The sequence below is a fragment of the Melospiza georgiana genome, chromosome 15 (assembly GCF_028018845.1).
Source record: "Melospiza georgiana isolate bMelGeo1 chromosome 15, bMelGeo1.pri, whole genome shotgun sequence".
Classification (NCBI taxonomy): Eukaryota; Metazoa; Chordata; class Aves; order Passeriformes; family Passerellidae; genus Melospiza; species Melospiza georgiana.
In genome coordinates, this window is record NC_080444.1 from 16,341,221 (window position 1) to 16,361,770 (window position 20,550).

The following is a 20,550-nucleotide window of genomic DNA, read 5'->3' on the forward strand; positions in this document are numbered from 1 at the left end:
TACCTTTGGCAGACTCCAGCCATCTGGTGTCTGCTTTTGGATAAGGACTGTGCTCCAAAATCCAATGGCCTCAAAGGAGAGAACAGAATAGAATGGAATCATTAGGGCCGGAAAAGACCTTTGAGAACATCAAGTCCAACCTGTGATTGATCCTCACCTTGTCACCCAGCTCAGAGCATTGAGTGCCACATCCAGTCCTTATGGAGAAGGAAGCGGTGGGCACTTGGAGCAGCCATAGGAGAGATGCCAGTGCTGATTTTGGGGGCTTTTAAAAAATGCCAACTTCCCAGTGGCAGAACCACAGAAGCTGGAAGGACCCATGGGAGACAACAGGCTCATCTCCCCTTCCCCAGCTGCCATTTCAGGCTTTCTGCACATATATTATGTCAGCTCCACTGCTGACAGAGAGGGTAGTGTTAGAAAAAAACAGTTTTATTTAAATAACTGAAACCCTGGAGCCCAGCTGCAGCAGTGTCCGTGACAGGTATTTTCACAGTCTGTGATCACATGGATGTATCTCACTGTGCTGTGGTTGTTCTCACAACCCCCTTGCCTGGGCCTGTCCTGGGAGGAAAGGCCCTCCTGCTGCTGGGTGGGATGGGAGGCTGGCAGAGCACTGGGAGAGCAGGGTGGGAGAGGAGGAAGGCAAGGACAGGCAGCTGGAGGGGAACTAAAGGTGAAATCAGTTGTGGAGAAATTCGATGGGGCGAGGCAAAGGAAGGAATACACCTGTCTAGGCATGGGTCATACAGTGACCCTGCTGGGGCTGAGGATAGGGCTGGGCACCCCAAATCTCTGAGTGTTCTCTCCCTGCCACAGCCACAGAGCTGCTACAGCCCTGGAGCAGCATCCCCCAGGCCGAGGCCGTGCCCACGGGCCGACAGCTGCCGCAGCAGCCCCGCACCCGCCTCGCTGTGCACCTGCACCTTCTGGGACAGGATCATCTCAAACAGGGTGCTCATCTCCGACAGGAAGGTGCTGGCCAGCCTCGTCCCACTGCCACCAGGGTCAGCCCCAGCACCTTTGCCAAAGGTCTCAAAGGTCCTCGGTGTCTCCTGCCTTGCAGCCTCCTCATCCTCGGCGGAGCGCGGCGAGTCGGGGCAGAAGACGTTGTCCTTGTAGCTGCCGGTGAGGGGCAGGGACAGCCGGGCCACCCACTCTGGGTCTGCAGCTGTCAGCCTCTTGAGGGCCAGCTCTGGGGAGGGACAGCACAGCAGAGAAAAGGGGGGAAATAAATTGATAGAAATATTGATAAATGAAAATATCTAAAATCAGCGGAGAGGCATGACGGTAAACAGATCACCGGTGACACCATGCAAACCAGCAGCTAAAAAAAGCCACAATAGAACTGGTTTGAAACTATGGGGGGTTTTGTTTTGTTTTTAATATAATATATAATAGCCATTTTAATATAATAGCCATTAGAGTCACTGTGCATTCTCGTTTGTTGCAGTCTCAATTGGCACTTCACTAAATTGTTAGCAAAGCCTGAGAGAGGGAGGGTTCAGGACTGGCTGAAGGGGAGCAGACAATGAAAAGCTTTCCAGGGGGAAGTGTTGGACACAAAGATAGTGGACTTCCCTTCAGGGTCACTCCAGGGTGGGAATTTGCTGCTAAGGAGGCAGATTGAGACCGAAAAGAAATGGGTTACTGTGAAAACAATAACACCAGAATGAAATTCTGGATTATAAAATGCACAGCTGGATGGTTGGAGACTGGGACTGAACAATTGAGCTCTGAAGTAGTTGTTCCTCGATTGGAAACAGCTGAGGAGCAGGGGGAGCCTGGGCTGGGGGCTGGGGCAGGCTCGTTAGTGCAGCAGTAATTTGATTGTGGCCCACAATGGGCAACTGGAATCACACAGAGGACTCAGGGTATTCCCTGCTGGCAGGGAGGCACAGCCAGGGTGGATTGTTACTGGGTCTGATTAGGGGAATTACACACAAATCTGATTATGCATCTGTGGGAGAGGGAGCTGAAACCACACCAGCAGGGAAAACTCTGGAGATGAACCCAGGAGTGATCCAGGCTGACACAATGGAGACCCCAAGAGCTGGGGGTTGCTGCTCCTAAGGAAGCAAGTGCTCTCCAGGGATCTGACTGCAACCTGTCATTAGTCTGAGGAGATATGCGCCAGCAGAGGAAATCTTTATGCTTAAAATAGTGTTGGCAAGAGAAGAAGTGATTATAGATGTCCATGAATAAACATCTCCTGGAAAAGAAAGGAAGGACCCCATAGCAAGGAGAGCCTGGAATAGCTTCCTCGTCAGACAGCAGGAAGGGGAACAGGGATTCTTGTTTTTTGAGGTCTCTGGTAAACAAGAGTCCGTGCTGTGGTGCACAGAGGCTGCATTCCAGCCCCTCATTGTTCCTTCCCAAAGCACATCCCAGAACCTCAGGGGAGTTCAGAGCAACCAGCCAGTTTAGGGAAGGTGTTGGGAGCAGCAAAACCTCACTGGTAACTAAACCCAGCAGTCCCAGGGTGACAAGGGCTGGTGTCACTGTAGTAATAATAATTGTGTGGCTCTGACTAAAAAGTGGCATCTGAAAGGAGGGTCCCCATTCCAATGCTCTTGTCCTGCTAATTCCAGAGGGTGGTCAATACCCTGCCACAGCTGGGACCTGGGATCTGCAGTGAGTGACTGAGACAAGGCTCCTCCCTCAGCCAGCCAAGCAATTGCTCCTTTTCCTCTGGAAAACAACTGCCCTGGCATGGGCTGGGGGAGAGAGCTGGGACTCCAGCCTGGTAAGCAGAAAAGGGCAGGTACATCCCTTAGATTTTTGTTTCAGCTGGAGTCCCAAAATTCTTTTGTGTTGCTTCACATGAAGGGTTTCTTTCTGCAATCTTAGTATTTGAGTTGCAGTGACTGCTCCTTGAGACACCACCCAAGTGTGCTGCAGGTTTTGCTGTAAAATATGCAGTTTTCTCCTCCCCAGTCTGCACGAAGCCACCTCATTCCCTGAATATTTGGCAGCCTCAGCTCTGGAGCAGGGCACAACTGGTCTGCTCTCTGCAGGGAGAGCTGGGCTGACGGTCCCATGGCCATGAAAACCTCATAATTAGGTATGTTTAATTTGACCAATAACTCTTTACTGCCTTGTTTTAATGGTGTTTGGGGAGCAGGGGTTGTTTTTATCATCCATAAAGTTCTATCTCTCATCTGCTGCTGGGAGTGCTGTGCTGGGCTGCTGGGGGATCAGAGCTAACAGACGGTGCTGCGAGTTCATCCCACAACATCAACAATCCCAGAGCTGCCCGGGATTGCAGTCCCCCCGCTGGGAACAGCACAAAGGCCCAGCCAGCCTCAGCCAGCTGTTAGGATGCTCCTGAGCACCAGCAGTGCTTCCTTCCTCCCTCTCAGGATGCAAGTCCACGGCTCTGTTTGTGTCTGGGAGAGGAGGAAGGAGCCCGGCAGCTCTGGCGGCTGCGCTCGGCTGTCTGTGCAGGCAGCTCTGGGCTCCTGGGACAGCTCTGGGCTCCTGAGACAGGTTTGCAGCTCTGGGCTCCTGGGGAAGGGTTGCAGCTCTGGGCTCCTGGGGAAGGATTGGCAGCTCTGGGCTCCTGGGGAAGGTTTGCAGCTCTGGGCTCCTTGGGAAGGACTGGCAGCTCTGGGCTCCTTGGGAAGGTTTGCAGCTCTGGGATCCTGGGGAAGGTCTGGGCTCCTGGGACAGCTCTGGGCTCCTGGGACAGCTCTGGGCTCCTGGGACAGCTCTGGGCTCCTGGGGAAGGATTGGCAGCTCTGGGCTCCTTGGGAAGGATTGGCAGCTCTGGGCTCCTGGGGAAGGATTGGCAGCTCTGGGCTCCTTGGGAAGGGTTGCAGCTCTGGGCTCCTTGGGAAGGTTTGCAGCTCTGGGCTCCTTGGCAAGGTTTGCAGCTCTGGGCTCCTTGGGAAGGACTGGCAGCTTTGGGCTCCTTGGGAAGGTTTGCAGCTCTGGGCTCCTGAGGAAAGTTTGCAGCTCTGGGCTCCTGAGGAGGGTTTGCAGCTCTGGAACAGATCAGCCTCTAGGCAAGGCCAGCAATAATCCACACAGCCTCAGCATTCCCTGCTGGCATGGAGCTGCCCAGGGAATTAATTGGTGGAATCATCATCCCAGCAATGGGGATGTGGCACTGGGGACACGGGTCACTGGTGGACATGGCAGTGCTGGGGAACAATGGTCTGGGAGGGCTTTTCCAGATCTAATGATCATATGGAATCCCAGGACTTTGGCCAACTGGATGATTGTCCTGTCAGATCCAAGGATCATGGGAGATGGCACTTCATGGATCAGCCTCACCATAGCTCTGATTTTCCATCCTTGTGTGGGCAGGACTGGACCCAGAGCTGCTGGGCAGCTCCCCCAGTCCCTTTTCTGGGATCAGGGCATGTCAGTGCACCTGGGATGGAGCTGGGCTCCTCTTGGTTCCCTGCTCTTGGCTGCAGAACCTCAGAACCCAAGGAAGCTTTTAGGTCTCAGCCTTTCCTTTGTTTGCTCCTTACTGGAATAAAAGAGCAGGGAGGCAAAGGGGGAGAAGCAGCAGGTTCTACCTTCAGCACCAAAAATGCCCAGCTCTGGAATTCAAACCACCCCAGCAGCAAAGCTCAAGGAGTTTCTTTTCTGTGGAGGAGCACAGAGGCTCCACAATGAAATTTCTGCTACAGGACATGAGTCAGCCCAACTCTTTCAAATTGAAATGCCAAGAGAGGAGATTTTTAGAACAAATCAATAAAAGGAACATGTAGAAAATGTCAGGCCCAGATGGTATTCACCCCGGAGTGCCAGAGGAACTCAGTTATGAAATTGCCTGGTTTATTAGCTGCTGTTCATTAACTACTGCTTCAAATGAATGCAGGATCAGAGGGAGGGGAGGTGGAAATGGTGACAGGAGTTTTTAAGTATGTGAAGGTGAACCCAGCCCAGGCAGATTCAGAGAAATCCTTCTGTGCAAGGCTCAGCAGAGAGAGCCATGGAGCTGCTGCTCCCAGAGGAACCACCTGACATTGTCACATGGGGAATTGTGTTCTGAAATTTGGAAGGGCTGCATGGAGAGTCCTGGATGGCTCTGGACAAGGGTCTGGAGTGCCAGGACAAGGGAATGGCTTCCCAGAGCCAGAGGGCAGGGCTGGATGGGATATTGGAAGGGAATTGTTCCCTGGCAGGGTGGGCAGGCCCTGGCCCGTGCCCAGAGCAGCTGTGGCTGCCCCTGGATCCCTGGCAGTGCCCAAGGCCAGGGCTGGGAGCAGCCTGGGACAGTGGGAGGTGTCCCTGCATGGCAGGGGTGGCACTGGATGGACTTTAAGGTCCCTTCCCACCCAAACTGTTCCAGAATTCAATTCTGTGAAGGCAGAGGTCACCTGAGCTGATGGAACAGCACCAGCCAGGCTTGCAGGGGACCTGAGCTGTGCCTGAATTTACAGCCAGGTTCTGTAGGGACTAATATGTGTTAAAAGCTGGGAAGTGAGGGTAGGAATAATTAATCTTCCTCACCAAGGGAGGTCATTAGCAGAGTCCCAGAGTATCTGCTCAACACAGTGATAAATGATATGGCAAGGGGACAATGTTGGTGTTGACTCCACTAAAACACCCAAAAGCAGAGGGTTGCTGAAGGACCTGATAATGCTGACTGCCACGAGCAAAGTGTGGCTGGTGAATTTCTGTGTCACCAACTGTCAGATAATTGTCACAGGGAACAACAACCTGTCATGTGTTGACGGCTCTCCCTCCACGCAGAGGAGGGATTTGGGAGCCACAACAAACAGGGCTCAGCATGGAGCTTGGGCAGGACAGGAATTAGGAACACACAAGAAAACCTCCTTGTACCCCCAGTGGATCCTAAACACTGCACAACAATTCTGGTCACACATCTCAAAAAAGATAAAATTAGCAGCAGGTTGGTCACAAGAGATGAAGAGGAAAGAGGACCCAGTGGGGCTCTGAGGGTAGATAACATCTTGAGGGGTTTGACAAGGACAAGTGTCCACCTTTCTCACTCTGCACAGACCAGGAGACCACGAAGGGAGGGCTCAGGCCAGCATGGGAAGCAGCTCACCAGCTGCAATGTGCAACTGGCCCTCACCCCTCAGCAATGACAGAGGCCAAGCTCACACGTCCATGGGAGGGAAGAGCAGCCATAAACACATGGAAAGATCCAATGTGAAGCTCAGCAAGTCCCTTGGCCTGCTACCAAAAGCCTGCGATGGCCCAGACAGGCTGCCCCAAGCACTGCCCCTGCCAGAGCCTCTCTGGGAGGTGCGACATGCCCTGGCTGCTGCAGGACCTCCTGGATAGGGTGAGTGTGGGTTACTTGAGGATATCCCACTGCTGCAGCCCCCCCAGCCCCAGCCTGTCCCAGCAGCGAGGTCACCTCACCTGCCTGTGGCTCCAGGAGGGTCTCCAGCTCCTCTCCCACGAGCTGCTGCACGGAGAGCTCGAAGGCGCTGTCGCAGTCGCGGTCGCCGGCCTCGCTCTCGCCGTGCCCGCTGTCCTTGGTGCTCAGGCAGTCCGTGTCCAGCCCTGTGTCCAGCCCTGTGTCCAGCCCCGTGTCCAGCCCCGTGTCCAGCCCGGCAGCCCTGCCAGGGGTCACAACACCCAGGTCACTTCAGCCCCAGTGAGCCTTTGGAAGGGTCTCTATCTCCCCAAAATGCCCCAAAGAGAGGCTCTGGGCAGCCTCCCCACGCACCACCCACAGAACCAAAGGCATTTTGAGTGCCCATCAGTTAATGAGGTTTGGGGAGTTGCTCCACATTTCTTGCCTGAAAGGGTTTTTATCCTTCTGCAGCAAGATCAGAGAACCACAGAAGGGTTGGAAGGGACCTTAAAGCCCCTCTCATTCCACCCCCTGCCATGGTTAGGGACACCCTCCATAATCCCAGCTTGCTCCAAGCCCAGTCCAACCTGGTCTGGAACATTTCCAGGGGTCTAGGGGCATATCCTGAGCAAACAGGGACTTGCTGGCTCCTCCCCATTAATTCAGAGGAGCTTTCCCCTGCAGGATCAGGCGAGGAGCACCTCAGATACCCTGGAGCTGCTCTCCCCTCCTCTCCATCCTCTGCAGCTGCAGGTGAGAAAGGTGGAGAAAGCTGTGTCTGCCCATGGCCTGGCCAGGTGGGGACAGGGGGACACAGCAAGGCAGCGATGAAGACTCAGCATCCTCAGGAGTGTGCACCCAGAGCACACAGCATAATTTAATGGGAACACCATGAAGTTTGGGGATATCTTTAGCACACAGCTGGGATATCTCAGTGCCTCCAGCCCTGCTGCAGTTCCTCACTCATCTGCCCCCTGGCACAGGGTCAGGTGTCCCAAACTCATGTTGACAGGCACTAAGAAAATGTCCAGAGCTATGAGAACACTCATCCTTGTGCTGCTGCCTCCAGAGCTGGGCCCCTCTGTGCTCCTGAGCACCCAGAACCATCGGAGCTCTTGGCAAGGGATGGCTCATGGCCATGGAAGAGCTCAGGTGAGTATGGAGGGACCTGCCAAAGGTACCCCAGGAAGGAGGCAAAGAGCAGCTGGATACCACTGAGGAGCACAACCTGCCCCTGAAGGGAGAACCTCCAAACTCAGGAGATGAGGCTTTTCCTTGTGTGTCTCTGCCCTCGGAGGTTTTAGCCTGGTGGGGCTGGGGCAGGGGAAAGGGGCGTGGGGAAGGGAAGTGCTGGGAGCCAGCCTTACCTGCTGCCGTTCTTGGCCGTGTACTTGTTTCCCCTGTAGTTTGTTTTGGGCTGGAACTGGCCCTGGTGCAGCAGGGAGAGCAGCTGGGAGATTTGCTGCAAGGCAGGAAAAGCCTGTTGAGCCCCGGGCCGGCCACTCAAGCTGCTTCCTGCCAGGACGTCCCTCCGAGCCCCCCGGCCTTTTTATAGCGTTTCCTCCTCCTGCAGATGGCTCAGCATCCCCACACCGGGGAAAAACAAGCGCTGGGCAGCCCACCTGGGCCCGAGCTTCCCCCGCAGCCCTCCTGCTGTCCCTGTCCCTGGGATTGTCCCCTTGTCACACCCTGTGCCAGCCCCGCTCCCGCCTGTCCCGCTGGGGTGACCCTGCTGGGGTGACCCTGCTGGGTGAGGGGATGCTCATCCTACCCAGGCCTGGGGAAGAGACCAAGCAAAGACCCTCAGGCTGCCCATTCCCACCGCGCCAGGGTGGGCACGGCCCGGGCAAGGAAGGGCTGCGGGTGCCCACACGCCAGGAACGCCCGGAGCGGCTCCTACCTGCACTGGGGGCGACTCCATAGCGAACTCCCCGGTCGGGCTCTGCTCCGCCAGGGCCACCAGCGACAGCCGGACCAGGCTCCTGAGGATCTGCTGGTGGGGCTGGGGCTGCCCGGGTCCCCCCGCACCCACGGGCGGCTCGGCTGGCACTCGGGGCTCTCCCATGGGTGGCTTCACCAAGCTCTTGCCGTGCGGCGGTGCCTCCGCGGGGCCCGCAGCCTCCCTCACGGCGTGCTTGGCTCTGTGGGGCGGGCAGGGCCGGCGCTGCAGGACGGGCAGCTCCAAGGTGCCCTGCTGCTCCTCCGAGCCCTTTTGTGTCCTCTGATTCCTCAGGGTCCTGTAGAGAGTGGGCGTGAGGTGCAGGGGAGCCTGCGGGGACTCCCCGGTCGCAGGGGTGGCCGTGTCGGGCTGCTCCTCCTGGCAGGCCCGGGGGGGCTCGGGCTCCCGGGGGCGGCCCCGGAGCAGCGGCACCAGGTGGATGTCGGCCTTCTGGATCTGCCTGTGCGGCTTCTTGAGCTGCTGCTGCCTGCGGGCGTCCTCCGCCTCCCGGCAGTTGTAGGCCATGCCGTCCTTCTTGTCCTTCTTGCGCAGGGACAGGGTGAGCGCCAGCAGCAGCACGCAGCCGCCCAGCAGAGCGGCCAGGCAGATGAGCAGCAGCACGGACAGGCTGGGCCAGCCGGGATCCCGCGCTGACATCTTGGAGAAGGCGCCGTGCCGCCGGAACAGCAAGCGGAGCCGGGCCAGGGTGTGCAGGGGGGTGTCCCCCTGGTCACTCACCCGCACCAGCAGCTCCCGCTGGCTGCCGGCCAGGCTGCTGGCATTGCTGGCGTTGAGGGACACCTGCCCCAGCAGCGGGTCCAGGATGAAGAGCCCGGCATCATCCCCACCCACCAGATCATACCGAAGAGCCCCGTTGGTGCCGGAGTCCACATCCCGGGCCACGACGGTGAAGAGGAAGGGGTTGGCAGGGCACGACATGAGTGTGGAATTGGTCACTGCCGCAGCCCCCTGGGTGCTCCCATTCCCAGGGACCACCCAGCAGCAGCCGGTGTCCACATTGACCAGGACAGAGAGCGTGGCCACCCCTCCCACCAGTGCGGGCGTGGTGATGATGGGTGCGTTGTCATTCCGGTCAAGCACAGCCAGCCTGATGGAGATGTTGGATGCCAGCTTGGGATGCCCTCCATCCTCTGCTGTCACCAGGAACTCCAGGCTCCTCACCTGCTCATAATCAAAAGCTTGGAGGGCAAAAATGTCTCCAGTGATGGGGTCGACTGAGACCAGCCCCAAAGCAGAGGGGTCCAGGATCCTGTAGGTGACTTTCCCGTTGGAGCCCAGGTCAGGGTCAGTGGCACGGACAGTGAGCAGGAAGGCAGGTGCTTCACCGTTCTCAGCAACAGCAGCCTCGTAGGCGGCCTTCTCAAAGGCTGGGGCGTTGTCATTGACATCACTGATGCAGATGGTGAGGTGTTTCAGCACAGCCAGGGACAGGTCCCCCATGTCCCGCACCACCAGCGTCAGGTTGTACTCGGCGCGCCGCTCGCGGTCCAACGAGGCGTTGGTCAGCAGCGCGAAGCTGTGGCTGTTGGTCCTCTTCAGCCTGAAGTGCTCGTAGCCCTGGCTGAGGGAGCAGAGCACTTGCCCGTTGCTTCCCGAGTCAGGGTCGCTGGCTGTCACCAGGGCCACAAAGCTGTCCTTGGGGAGGGCCTCGGACAGCACGGGCTCCCGCGCGGCCCAGGTGACGTGGACATCAGGAGCGTTGTCATTGACATCCAGGACCTTGACCAGGACCTTGCAGTGTGCCGGGATGGGGTTGGCGCCCAGGTCCCGCGCCTGCACGTCCAGCTCGTAGGCGTGGGTCTCCTCGTAGTCTAGAGGGAGCCTCAGGAGGATGCTGCCCGTGCGGGTGTCGATGCTGAAGGTGCTCAGCACCTCGGGGGGCGCGTGCCTGCTCAGGCTGTACTCGATCTCCCCATTGGGACCCTGGTCAGGGTCAGTGGCCGTGACGGTCACAAGGAGAGTCCCTGGCTGGGCGTCCTCCCGAACCTCCACCGTCAGGGAGCTCTCTGCAAACACGGGGCTGTTGTCATTGGAGTCGAGGACAATGACTTTAATCAAAGCAGTACCTGATTTTGGTGGCTCCCCATGATCCGTGGCCGTCAGCACGAGGTCAAAGGAGGAGTGCAGCTCCCGATCCACCTCCTTAACCACGACAAGCTCCGCGTGCCTCGTCCCATCAGAGCTGGAGACGACCTCCAGAGCAAAGTGCTCGCTGGGGGAGAGGGCGTAGGAGCAGCGGGCGTTGGGGCCAGCGTCAGCATCCAGGGCTCGATCCAGCGGGATCCGCGTCCGCAGGGATGCGCTCTCTGAGATCTCCAGCTCCAGCTCGGGCGTGGGGAACCGCGGCGCGTTGTCATTGATGTCCATCACCTGAACCTCCACGTGGATCAGGGCCGGGTTCTGGGCAGCCAGCACGTCGAAGGACACCCAGCAGGGATCACTGTGGCGGCACAGCTGCTCCCTGTCCACCCGCCCGGCCGTGCTGAGCACCCCATCCCCGCTGCCCACGTGCAGCGGGAACCTGCCGGGGGTCTCCATCAGCTGGAAGGTCTCGGCCGCCTCGCCGCTCTCGCCGCCCTCAAAGTGCTCGGCCAGGCTCCCTATGACAGTTCCTGGGGGCACCTCCTCCAGCACCCGGTACTGCACCGTGAACGTGGCCACCTCCTGGGCATCGGCGCTCAGGAACAGGTACCACCACCAGAGCGCCGGCAGCCGCAGCGCCGAGCGGCTCAGCCCCAGCACGCTGCTGGCAGAGCCCCCGCGGCCCCGCCGCGCTGCCATGGGCTGTCCCGCCGGCCACCGCATCCTCGCAGAGTCCTCAGGGCCACCGCAGGGCCTCGCCATCCTCTGCCATCTCCGAGGGCCGTGGGCTCCAGCCAGAGCTTGGAAAGGAGGGGAAGTCACAAGCAGGGCTGGTGGCTGTTCCCCGCGCTGCCATCACCGGGGCTCCCCGGCCGGGACAGCCCGGAGCGGAGGGACCGTCCCCGGAGCAGCCACCGGCCGGCTGGCCGGGCTGGGGATGGAGCGGCAGACATCCTATGGAAACCCCACCTACAGGAAAAGGGAGGACCGGGCTGGTACAATGCCGGGGCTGGGTGGGGGCTTGTGGGGCGGCACGGGCCCGGCAGTGAGAGGGTGTGGAAGTGCCCTCCGATCCCAGCCTCGGGGCACCGTCACCGCTGTCACCTGCAGAGCACACTGCTCAGAAGGTGGTATTCCTGCAGGCCCTGACCCACCACAAGCCTCTTGCGCTTCAGGAAGAGGTGATGGACTCCTGCTTCTTCATTGACGCAAAGCCTTGTTCTTCACACTTGTACATCTCACACTTTGACATTTTCCCTAAATCCAAGTGCAATCCCTGCTCCTTGCTCTGCCTTTGGAGGGCGATGAGCCCAAGTCACCTTTCCCAGTACAGAGGTGCTGATGTCACCAGTTCCAGCTGGACACACCAAAATGAGCTGATGAATCAGCAGGAGCGTGGCCACGCCAAACACAGCCGGGAGGGCACGAGGGAAGGAGGGAGGTGCTGGCAGACACAGCCTGTGTCCGTTCAGGCCTCTCCCCATCCCTGCATCCGGCTGTCCTGGCTGCTCCCTCTCTTGGCACGTGCTCCATCCCAGCTTGGCTCAGCACTGATTTCCCTGGCGTCACTCCTGCACCATCAAATCCCTTCTTGGCCTTATTTCAGCACCTCACCCTGAGCCCCCACCTTCAGGCTGCCCAGCTGTTGCAGCAGTATCACCACAGCTGGCCAGCTGTGCACACACAGGTAGCACAGCCTGAAGGTGTTCCACGTATTCCTCCTGAGCCTGCAGAGGCCCCAGGCCCCAGGCTGGGTTTGCTTTGGTCTCAAGGTGACAGAAGGCATTCAGAACAGGGAAGGTCATCTGGAATTTCCCTTGGCTGCTCTGGAGCATTCTCAAGGTGTGGTTGAAGCCCCACCAGCCACAGCATCTTTGTGTCTCCACACCTTCCAGGCAGCCTCCAGCAGCCTTTGGTGTCCTGTCCTCACCCTCTCCTCCTGCTTTTCCAGCCTTGATGGGCACCCCTGTCCCCCCCAGCCTATTCCCATCCCTCCCCGCTCCCCTCACACTCTGGATTTCCCAGGTGAGGTTCTGCTGTCATCAGTTTCCTTTGCCATGGTGAATTTTGGTGTCACAAAGAGCAGCAAAGCCAAAGCCACCGCAGTGCCACGAGCTGTGCCCTCAGCACCGCGGGAGGAAGGGACGGTGCTGCGGGGGGTGGCCGGGGCCCGGTGCTATTCCTGGGCTCGGCCCCAGCTCCAGGTGACCTTTGCCAAGTCATTTCCCTGCTTTGTGCTCGCGCTTCCTCCTGCGCAGCCCGGGGCTCTCCCGGAGGGATGATCCCGCCTGATCCCGCCCGCTCCCGCTGCCCGCGGAGCTCCGGCTGGAGAAGCGGATGTCTCACAGCCCGTGCCCGATTTTGGGAGGGGAGGTGGGAAGGACACTTCCTTCTGCTGGGGCTGTTATCCCTCCACCTCGCGGGTCTTTAATGCTTTTCCTTTTCAGGGATGGAGCAGAACAGAAGAACCACGCTGGAGCATCACAAGGGAAAGGAAATAAATATGACACCCCAAGACTGTGAGAGTTCCCCGAGGAGCCCTGCCTGGGGTTTCCTTGCCCCATCACCCCCCAGTCCCACTGCAGAACCAGCCACTCTGCCCCAGTGCCTGTGTTTAACCCATCTCTGACACCACAGGAGGTGAATCCCCCCGACTCCAGCACCCACCTGCCAGATCCCACTTGCTGCCATCCCCACCCCTCAGCTGGGAGGATTCCAAACCTCCAAACCACTCATTTTTCTCCCCAGGTGGGATTTTGAGTACCAGTTCGCTCAGGGAAAGACTGGGAGGAGAAGTCACTGTCACCAGGCTGTGAGCCCCCTGAGCACTGTCCCCAGCCTGGCTGTACAGATCCCAGCACTGGTGACAGGTCTGGCCTGCCCAAGAGGAGCTGGAGGAGCTCCTGCATGAATTATTGATGATTCTTCAGGAATAAACCCCTACAGACCAGGCCTGTGACCCTCAACCAGCAGAACATTCCCAGCTGGCAGGAGGATGCTGCAAAAGCATGGCTGAGCTGCAAATCAGTGCCGGGGAGGGAGATGGACAGAAAGCTGCAAGAAAATAGGAAAGAAAAACGGGGTCGAGCTGAGACTTGCCAGAAGCACAGGCAGGGAAATGAGATCTGGTGCTAAAAACAAAACGTGTCTCCTCCTGTTTCCTGTTCACACCCCAGCAGGCTCCCAACGTGCTTCAGGACCTCCATGACCACTGCGGTGGCTACAAACACAAAAATCCTCCTCTAAGGTTTAGACTGCACCTGAACCCTTTCATTTAAAGCTCAGGAAGAATTGAATTCTTACAGCACTTCATGCATTCACTGTGTGCAATCACTGTGCTTCCTTCAGCTCCTGCCCGACGCTGTCCGTGCCCAGAGCAGCTGGAAATGCCATTTTCAGGAGTGCCAGCCTGGCTCTCTGCAGCTCAGCTGCTCCCCAGGCTCCAGAGCAGGGCACGGGCGCACCCTGAGCTCCCAGGGGTGCAGAGCTGTGCTGGAGGCACCACTCTCCCTGTCCATCACCTGGCAGAGAGCAGCACCATCAGGTTATTTCAAGCTCCACTGCACAGCTGGAGATGTTCAAACTTTGTCATTTTGGGCTGACACGGTGCTAGCCTGGGACCAGGAGCTGTGCCATAACACAGCAGGGAGCAGAGGGCAGCTCACAATGAGAGTGAAGAGGCTTTTTCACATCTAATAATTTTCTCTGATGAAGACAGGCTGAGAGCTGGGGATGTTCACCTGGACAAGAGGGGACTCCGGGCAGACTTTGAAGCCATTTCTAGTGCCCAAGGCCTCCAGAGCTCCAGGAGGGTTTGGGCACCATTTCCAGGGATGCACAGGGTGGGATTGTTGGGGGGTCTGTGCAGGGCCAGGAGCTGGGCTGGATGATCCTTGTGGGCCCCTTCCAACTGTGGATATTCCACGATTCCATGAATTTTCAGCCCTTCAAAGACAGCCTTTAGAAGTGTCACTCCCTTTTCAGTGGCCAGCAATCCCTCCCTGAGCATGAGGTGTGTGAGCAGCAGCTGCACAAGGAGCCCAGAGCCTTCCCCATCCCCAGCTGCCTGCAGGGACCCGCGAGGCTCCCGGGGGCCCTTTCTCAGGAGGGAGGACGTGATTCCCCCTCTCACACCAGGCAGGAGCTCTGCAGGAGGGGCAGGGACCTTCCCTCGCGGTGAGCTGAGCTCATCTCCGTACAACCAGCAGGTGACACCAGCTGAAGGTGACACTGGCTAAAGGTGACACCAGCTGAAGGTGACCTCGGGTGAAGGTGACCTCAGCTGAAAGTGACACCAGCTGAAGGTGACCTCGGCTGAAGGTGACCACGGCTAAAGGTGACCTCGGCTGAAGGTGACACCGGGTGAAGGTGACACCAGCTGAAGGTGACACCGGCTGAAGGTGACCTCGGCTGAAGGTGACCTCGGCTGAAGATGACCTCGGCTGAAGGTGACACTGGCTAAAAGTGACCTCGGCTGAAGGTGACACCAGCTGAAGGTGACACTGGCTAAAAGTGACCTTGGCTGAAGGTGACCTCGGCTGAAGGTGACACCAGCTGAAGGTGACACCGGCTGAAGGTGAGCTCAGCTGAAGGTGACACCAGCTGAAGGTGACCTCGGCTGAAGGTGACACCAGCTGAAGGTGACACCGGCTGAAGGTGACACCAGCTGAAGGTGACACCAGCTGAAGGTGACCTCGACTGAAGGTGACACCAGCTGAAGGTGACACCGGCTGAAGATGACACTGGCTAAAGGTGACCTCGGCTGAAGGTGACACCAGCTGAAGGTGACACTGGCTGAAGGTGACACCGGCTGAAGGTGACACTGGCTGAAGGTGACACCGGCTGAAGGTGACACCAGCTGAAGGTGACCTCGACTGAAGGTGACACCGGCTGAAGATGACACCAGCTGAAGGTGACACTGGCTAAAGGTGACACTGGCTGAAGGTGACACTGGCTGAAGGTGACCTCGGCTGAAGTGACCTCGGCTGGAGTGACCTCCCCGTGCCTCCTGCTCCATCTGGGCAGTGCTGCTCATCCTCCCCTTCCATCCCAACCACCCGGGTGTCCTTGCGGGCTCCTGCAGCGCTGCCCGCCCGGGGCTCCCGGTGCCTGCCGGGGCCGGGCGGGCCGGGGGAGGCGCAGCAGCCCCGGCGGTGCCTGCGCTGTGCAGTTGGATCGCTCCACCACGAGAGCCCACTGCTGCTCCGCGCTGGGCTCCGCCGCTGTCCCCGCCCGTCCCCGGCGCCGCCCCAGGGGCTGGAGGCGCTGAGCCCCCCAAGCTCTCCCCACGGAGGGGCTGCGATCGCCCTTCCCCCGATGGTCCCGGGGGCCTCCGCCGCCCCAGCCCTGCAGGGAGCCTTGGGCGATGCTGCAGCTGCCTCCCCTCCATCCTCAGCGGATGCTCTGGGTCCCTCCCTGTTTGGTACGGGTTTCAGGTGCTTCCCTCCGTTTCACAGAATTTTCGGGTGTTTCCCCCGGTTTTGCACAGTTTCAGGGTGTTTCCCTCGCTTTCACACGATTTTAGGGCGTTTCCCTGGGTTTTACACGATTTTAGGCAACACTGCAGCATCACAGCTGAGTCTCCCCCAAACCCCGCTTGTACCCCCGCTAAATCCTCTTTTGGGGGGGTTATAGAGGTGCCTCCCTTCCTGCAGGCCAACACGTTAATTAGGGGGGAAATAAAAGGGGGTGCGGGCAATCCCTGGTGAGGACAGAGTTAATTATGGATGTAGCAGCTCCTGAAAGCTTCCCCAGGCAAAAACCTGGTTTTGAGCAAAGCAGCTCCTGCCTGCCGGGCTCCAGGAGCTGCCCTGCACAGAAGGGACGATAAGGAGAGTTATTGTTGCTCCGTGCTCATAAAAGAATTATTATTAAGGAGGGGAAGAAAGTTGTAAGTGAAGTAAATTGGGCCAGGCTGGGTGTTTGAATAGACAGGAATAATGTTATGGTAATGTCATGCACGGCTCTGCTGCTCCAGGACCCTGACGTGTTTTATAAAGCCCGGTGCTACAAAAAGCAATTCTGTGAGCAGAGAGAGGGAGAGCTGGCCAAAGAGAAATGAGGAGAAGCTGTAAAAATGATGTTTTATTGTGTGGGAGAAAGCAATGAGTTGAGATCTAACCCTTGATGTCCTTCTGGAGGAGAAAGCTGGCAGCATATTGTCACTCGCTTGTATGATTTAATTTGCTATTCTAAGTCTTACAGTAATTTCTTTCCTGTGCTCCAAAAGCTTGTATCTAGATTTCTGTTTGCAAATGAAACACATGGAAGAACTCCCCAAGGCTGGGGCCTCAGAGCTGGATCTTCCCAGAGTGCAGGGGGCTGCTGACAGGACGGGGGCAGGGGGCACCCAGCAGCACCACCTTCCACTGCCACTGTGATTTGATTTTAGTTTGACAACCCAAAACACCTGAGCACCAGCCCGGGGTGGGCTCCCTGTGCTGCACAGGGTAAGTGATGGATCCGGGCTGTGACATCAATCAGACCTTTACGAGTCCCCAGCGGCTGCAAATCAATAAGTGCCAGCAATAATTACCCATTTTGTCTTTCTCTTTATTAATATTTAGACGTTTTTAGTCTTTTCTCTCTAAACATGACGTTTCCCTGCTGTGGGTGTCCTTCAGAGGGAGCTGTCAGGAAAGCTCCTGTTCCTCTAATTACGGGCTTTGTGCTGGATGGAGCTGCTCCCTGAGCAGGAATGACAGAGCCACCAAAGCTGGGGACGGCTCTGCTGCCTCAGCCTGGGCAGGTGACACTGGCGATGTCCCCAGGGGGAGGGTGCGGCCTCTCTGGGTGTCACAGTGCAGATCTTGTGACGGTCACAAGGGGTCATCTTGTGATGCTCTCCAGCTCTTGGTGGGGGTGACCACAACCCACAGATGCCATTTAAAGAGATCATGGAATGGTTTTGGTTGGAAAGGACCTTCAATCCCATCCAGTGCCATCCCCTGCCATGGCAGGGACATCTCCCACTGTCCCAGGCTGCTCCCAGCCCTGTCCAGCCTGGCCTTGGGCACTGCCAGGGATCCAGTGGCAGCCACAGCTGCTCTGGGCACCCTGTGCCAGGGCCTGTCCATGGTCACAGAGAGAATTTCTTAATTAGGAGAAGTCCCTGGAGGTGATTATCTCCTCAGGGGTGCTGTTAGGGATACAGACATTGCAAACAAAGCCCTCTTTTGACATGGAAAGGGGAGCAGGACTCCACGATTTTCAATGGAAATGACAGCCCTTATCTCCTCTAACATGGGTGTGAGAGAGCTGATAATGCCCTATCAGCCCTGGAAAACAAATGGGAACAAATTCGAAACAGAAAACAACCCTCCCAAAAAGTAATATAAATTATGTTTTTTGTGGAGACAAAAAGTTTCCAGCAAGTCCAGCTTTAAAGCAAAAGAAGGGCTGGAAATAAGTGAAAGGGGGGATCCTGGAGCATCTGGCACGTCGGGAATACCTCCAGCTCCTGGTGGAACAGGTAAAGCCATCTCTTGTCCAGCTGTGCCCACAGGGTTTGTGCCAGGGGTCTGAGGGCAGACACAGAGCTGGCTTTTCCAGTCTGGGAGAGGTGAAGCTGTATCCTGACTTCTGGGGCTGTCCAGCAGAATAAATCCTCGGGGGGATCTCAGAGGCTGCTCCCTCCCCAGGCTCTGCAGACACCAAGGGCCTGTGCCCACCACGGGAGGAGAAGCTGGGACTGCAGAGACCCCAGGGCTGGACAGGGACCGTGCTCTGACAGCCCCAGGAACCTGCAGGGCTCCAGTTTCACCTCTCCCGATCCCTCTGTGCCACCTCAACAAGAGTCTCCCCAGGGTGACACAGCCACCTCAGCATCACCCCACTGAGGGTGACAGTGCCAACCCCACCATTGGGACAGCACCCAGGGATGGGGACAGAGAGGTGACCACAGCGAGGGTGACCACACTGAGGGTGACCATTGTGAAGGTGACCACAGCGAGGGTGACGTCAGGTCTCCCCTTCCTTTTGCACAGAGATGCTGCAGGCTCTGCCCAGAGTCCCACGTGGACTTCCTCTCTGGTGCCAGCACCTCCAGATGTTCAGCCAGCTGCGATGTGCCATTATCACCTCTTGCCTCTGCTGTGTCACTGCTCTTCTGTCACCCACATCCACTGGGGGCAGGACACGTGTCCCCTGTCACTGGCTCCACCCAACACGCCATCAGGAGCTGCATCCTCTGCCCTCCTCTCCCCTGGCTGTTTGCCCGAGGGGCCGGGGGGGCTGGCAGGGGCAGGACCATGTTCCAGCGCCCCAGTGTGGGAAAAGGGGCTGTGGCATGAGGCAGAGAGAGGCTGGAAGCTCTTCTGTGACATATAAACAGTGTAATGAGGACACCGTGAGTGTGGAAATATCTTTCACTGGAAAACAATTCCAGATGATGCAACTTCCAGCTACTGCCAGGGGACTGAGCACAGCTCCAGAGCTCCCCAGCTGGGGCAAGGACCCAGGCAGCTCTGCTGGCCACTCCCAGGCAGTGTGGGACAGGTAAAACCAGGGCAGGTAAAACCAGAAGAGATGCTAAAGCTGTCCCACGCAGGCTGAGCCAGCCTCAGAGCCCAGCTGGGACCCAGCTCCTGCCTGGGGACAGTGACACCCCTGAGCTGGACTTCTGGGGGCTGGAGATGGGTTCTTGAACCTCCTGGCTGACATTCCTGGGGCCAGACACGGGTCTGGGGAGGTGCAGCCTCTGTGAGTGGACAGCAGTGAGTGCTGAGATACCCGAACATCCCACCCCAGCTTTTCCAGTGGGACACGTCCCTCGAGCCCTGCCTGGGTGCCCAGGCCGTGTCACAGGTAGGTGATCTCGATGACATTGGGCTCAGCACTCCCGAGGGGAAGGTGGTGGCTGCAGGAGCAGTGGCAGGTCACTCCAGCCGAGCCCATCTTGCCGTGGGCATCCAGGCACCTCCACTGTGTGAGGAGCACGGTGTCCATGTGCTGGGCCATGGGCTCGTGGTGCAGCGTGACCTGCACCGTGCGCAGCTGGGGGCCGTAGTGCACCAGCAGCACGATGAACACGGCCAGCAGCACGAAGAGCACCACGATCACCGAGATCACCGGCAGCGTGTCCGATTTCTTGCTCACGCTCCTGACGATGGACACGGGGGTGAAGGCGGCCACGTCCTGGGGCTCGGGCTGTCTCAGCTGGCTGCCGGCCACCGAGGCGTTCATGGCTCAGCGGGGTGACCTGCCACGGGGACAGGGTGGTGACCACCGAGCCGAGCCCGGTCCCGTCCTCATGTCCTGCCCTCGAGCCCGCAGCTCCCGCACACGTGCCGCTGGCAGGGAATGGGACGGTCCCGTGAGTGTCCCCTCCCTCCCTCGGGCTCGCAGCGCGGGGGAAGTTTTGGTGCTGAAGTTTGGGGCTCGCAGGATGATGCAATCCCGGCATCCCCTATCCTGGGTGCCTTTGGACACCACACCCGGCTCTTGTGGGGAGCCCTCTGCCCACCCCTCTCCGCCCCCACCCCCACGGTGCTGATCCAGGACCAAACCCCACGGGGACCTCCCAGGGGGACCCAACCCCTCGGTAAACACAAGATCCCGTGGAGCCAGCACGGGTGGGAGCAGGGGGCAGTGAGGAAGGAAGGAAGGAAGAAGAGCCCTGCCAGCCCCCGGGGTACCTGGGCGTCCCTGCTGCCTGGGGATCATCATCTCCGCCGGCGGGGCGAGCAGTTGGAGCTGCGGGCTGGCTCTCGGGGAAGGTGCAGCCGGACTCACCTCGGAAGTTGCCACGTCACGGCCCGGCCCCGCCGCCGCCGGGGCTCCCGGGGCGCACGGGGAGCGCCCGCTCATCCCGGGCAGCGCGGCTCCATCCCGCCGCTGCCACATCAGCGCTGCGACCCGCCTGTCCCCCGGCGGGACAAGCGCCCTTTGTCTGGGGAGAAGCACCTTCCCTGCCTCCCTCCCTCCCCCCTTCGGCTGCAGGAAACCTCCCTGCTGCCACCGGCGGGGCGTGAAAATTGAATGCGGTGAAGGAATGGGTGTAAAAAATCCCCTTGGGCATGTGAGCTGTTGGCACAGCCCGGCACGCCCACGCTGTGCTCCGGGCTGGAAGGGCTCTGTCCCCAGGGAGGATGGTCCCCGCCGGGGGTCCCACTGCTGCAGAATTTGCCCATTTGCCAGCACAGCATGGGGAGCTCTGGTTGCTTTGGGCTCCAGTTCAATGGTTGGACTCAATGATTTTAGAGGCTTTTCCAACCGAAAG

General features: G+C 58.5%; 2 protein-coding genes across 2 annotated transcripts; both read right to left on the reverse strand.

Moving 5' to 3' along the window:
- Nucleotides 1–830: 830 nt before the first annotated feature.
- On the reverse strand, nucleotides 831–11,093 carry PCDH12 (protocadherin 12). The gene is made up of 4 exons (XM_058034947.1): nucleotides 8,190–11,093; nucleotides 7,657–7,751; nucleotides 6,352–6,551; nucleotides 831–1,195 (listed from the first exon to the last, which is right to left on the reverse strand). Exons 1-4 carry the CDS (start codon nucleotides 11,091–11,093, stop codon nucleotides 831–833), a joined length of 3,564 nt encoding a protein of 1,187 aa, XP_057890930.1.
- A 7,679-nt stretch (nucleotides 11,094–18,772) lies between these two features.
- On the reverse strand, nucleotides 18,773–20,047 carry SMIM33 (small integral membrane protein 33). The gene is made up of 2 exons (XM_058035058.1): nucleotides 19,967–20,047; nucleotides 18,773–19,530 (listed from the first exon to the last, which is right to left on the reverse strand). The coding sequence occupies exon 2, from the start codon at nucleotides 19,512–19,514 to the stop codon at nucleotides 19,131–19,133; it is 384 nt and encodes a 127-aa protein (XP_057891041.1). The 5' UTR covers nucleotides 19,515–19,530; nucleotides 19,967–20,047; the 3' UTR covers nucleotides 18,773–19,130.
- Between the last annotated feature and the right edge of the window lie 503 nt (nucleotides 20,048–20,550).

Coding starts and splice junctions, on each gene's coding strand:
- PCDH12 (XM_058034947.1), bottom strand. CDS start 11,093: ATGGCGAGGCCCTGCGGTGGCCCTGAGGACTCTGCGAGGATGCGGTGG. Junction 6,552..7,656: donor ACGGCCAAGAACGGCAGCAG/GTAAGGCTGGCT, acceptor GACCCCTGGCAG/GGCTGCCGGGCTGGACACGG. Junction 1,196..6,351: donor CCTCCTGGAGCCACAGGCAG/GTGAGGTGACCT, acceptor GTCCCTCCCCAG/AGCTGGCCCTCAAGAGGCTG.
- SMIM33 (XM_058035058.1), bottom strand. CDS start 19,514: ATGAACGCCTCGGTGGCCGGCAGCCAGCTGAGACAGCCCGAGCCCCAG.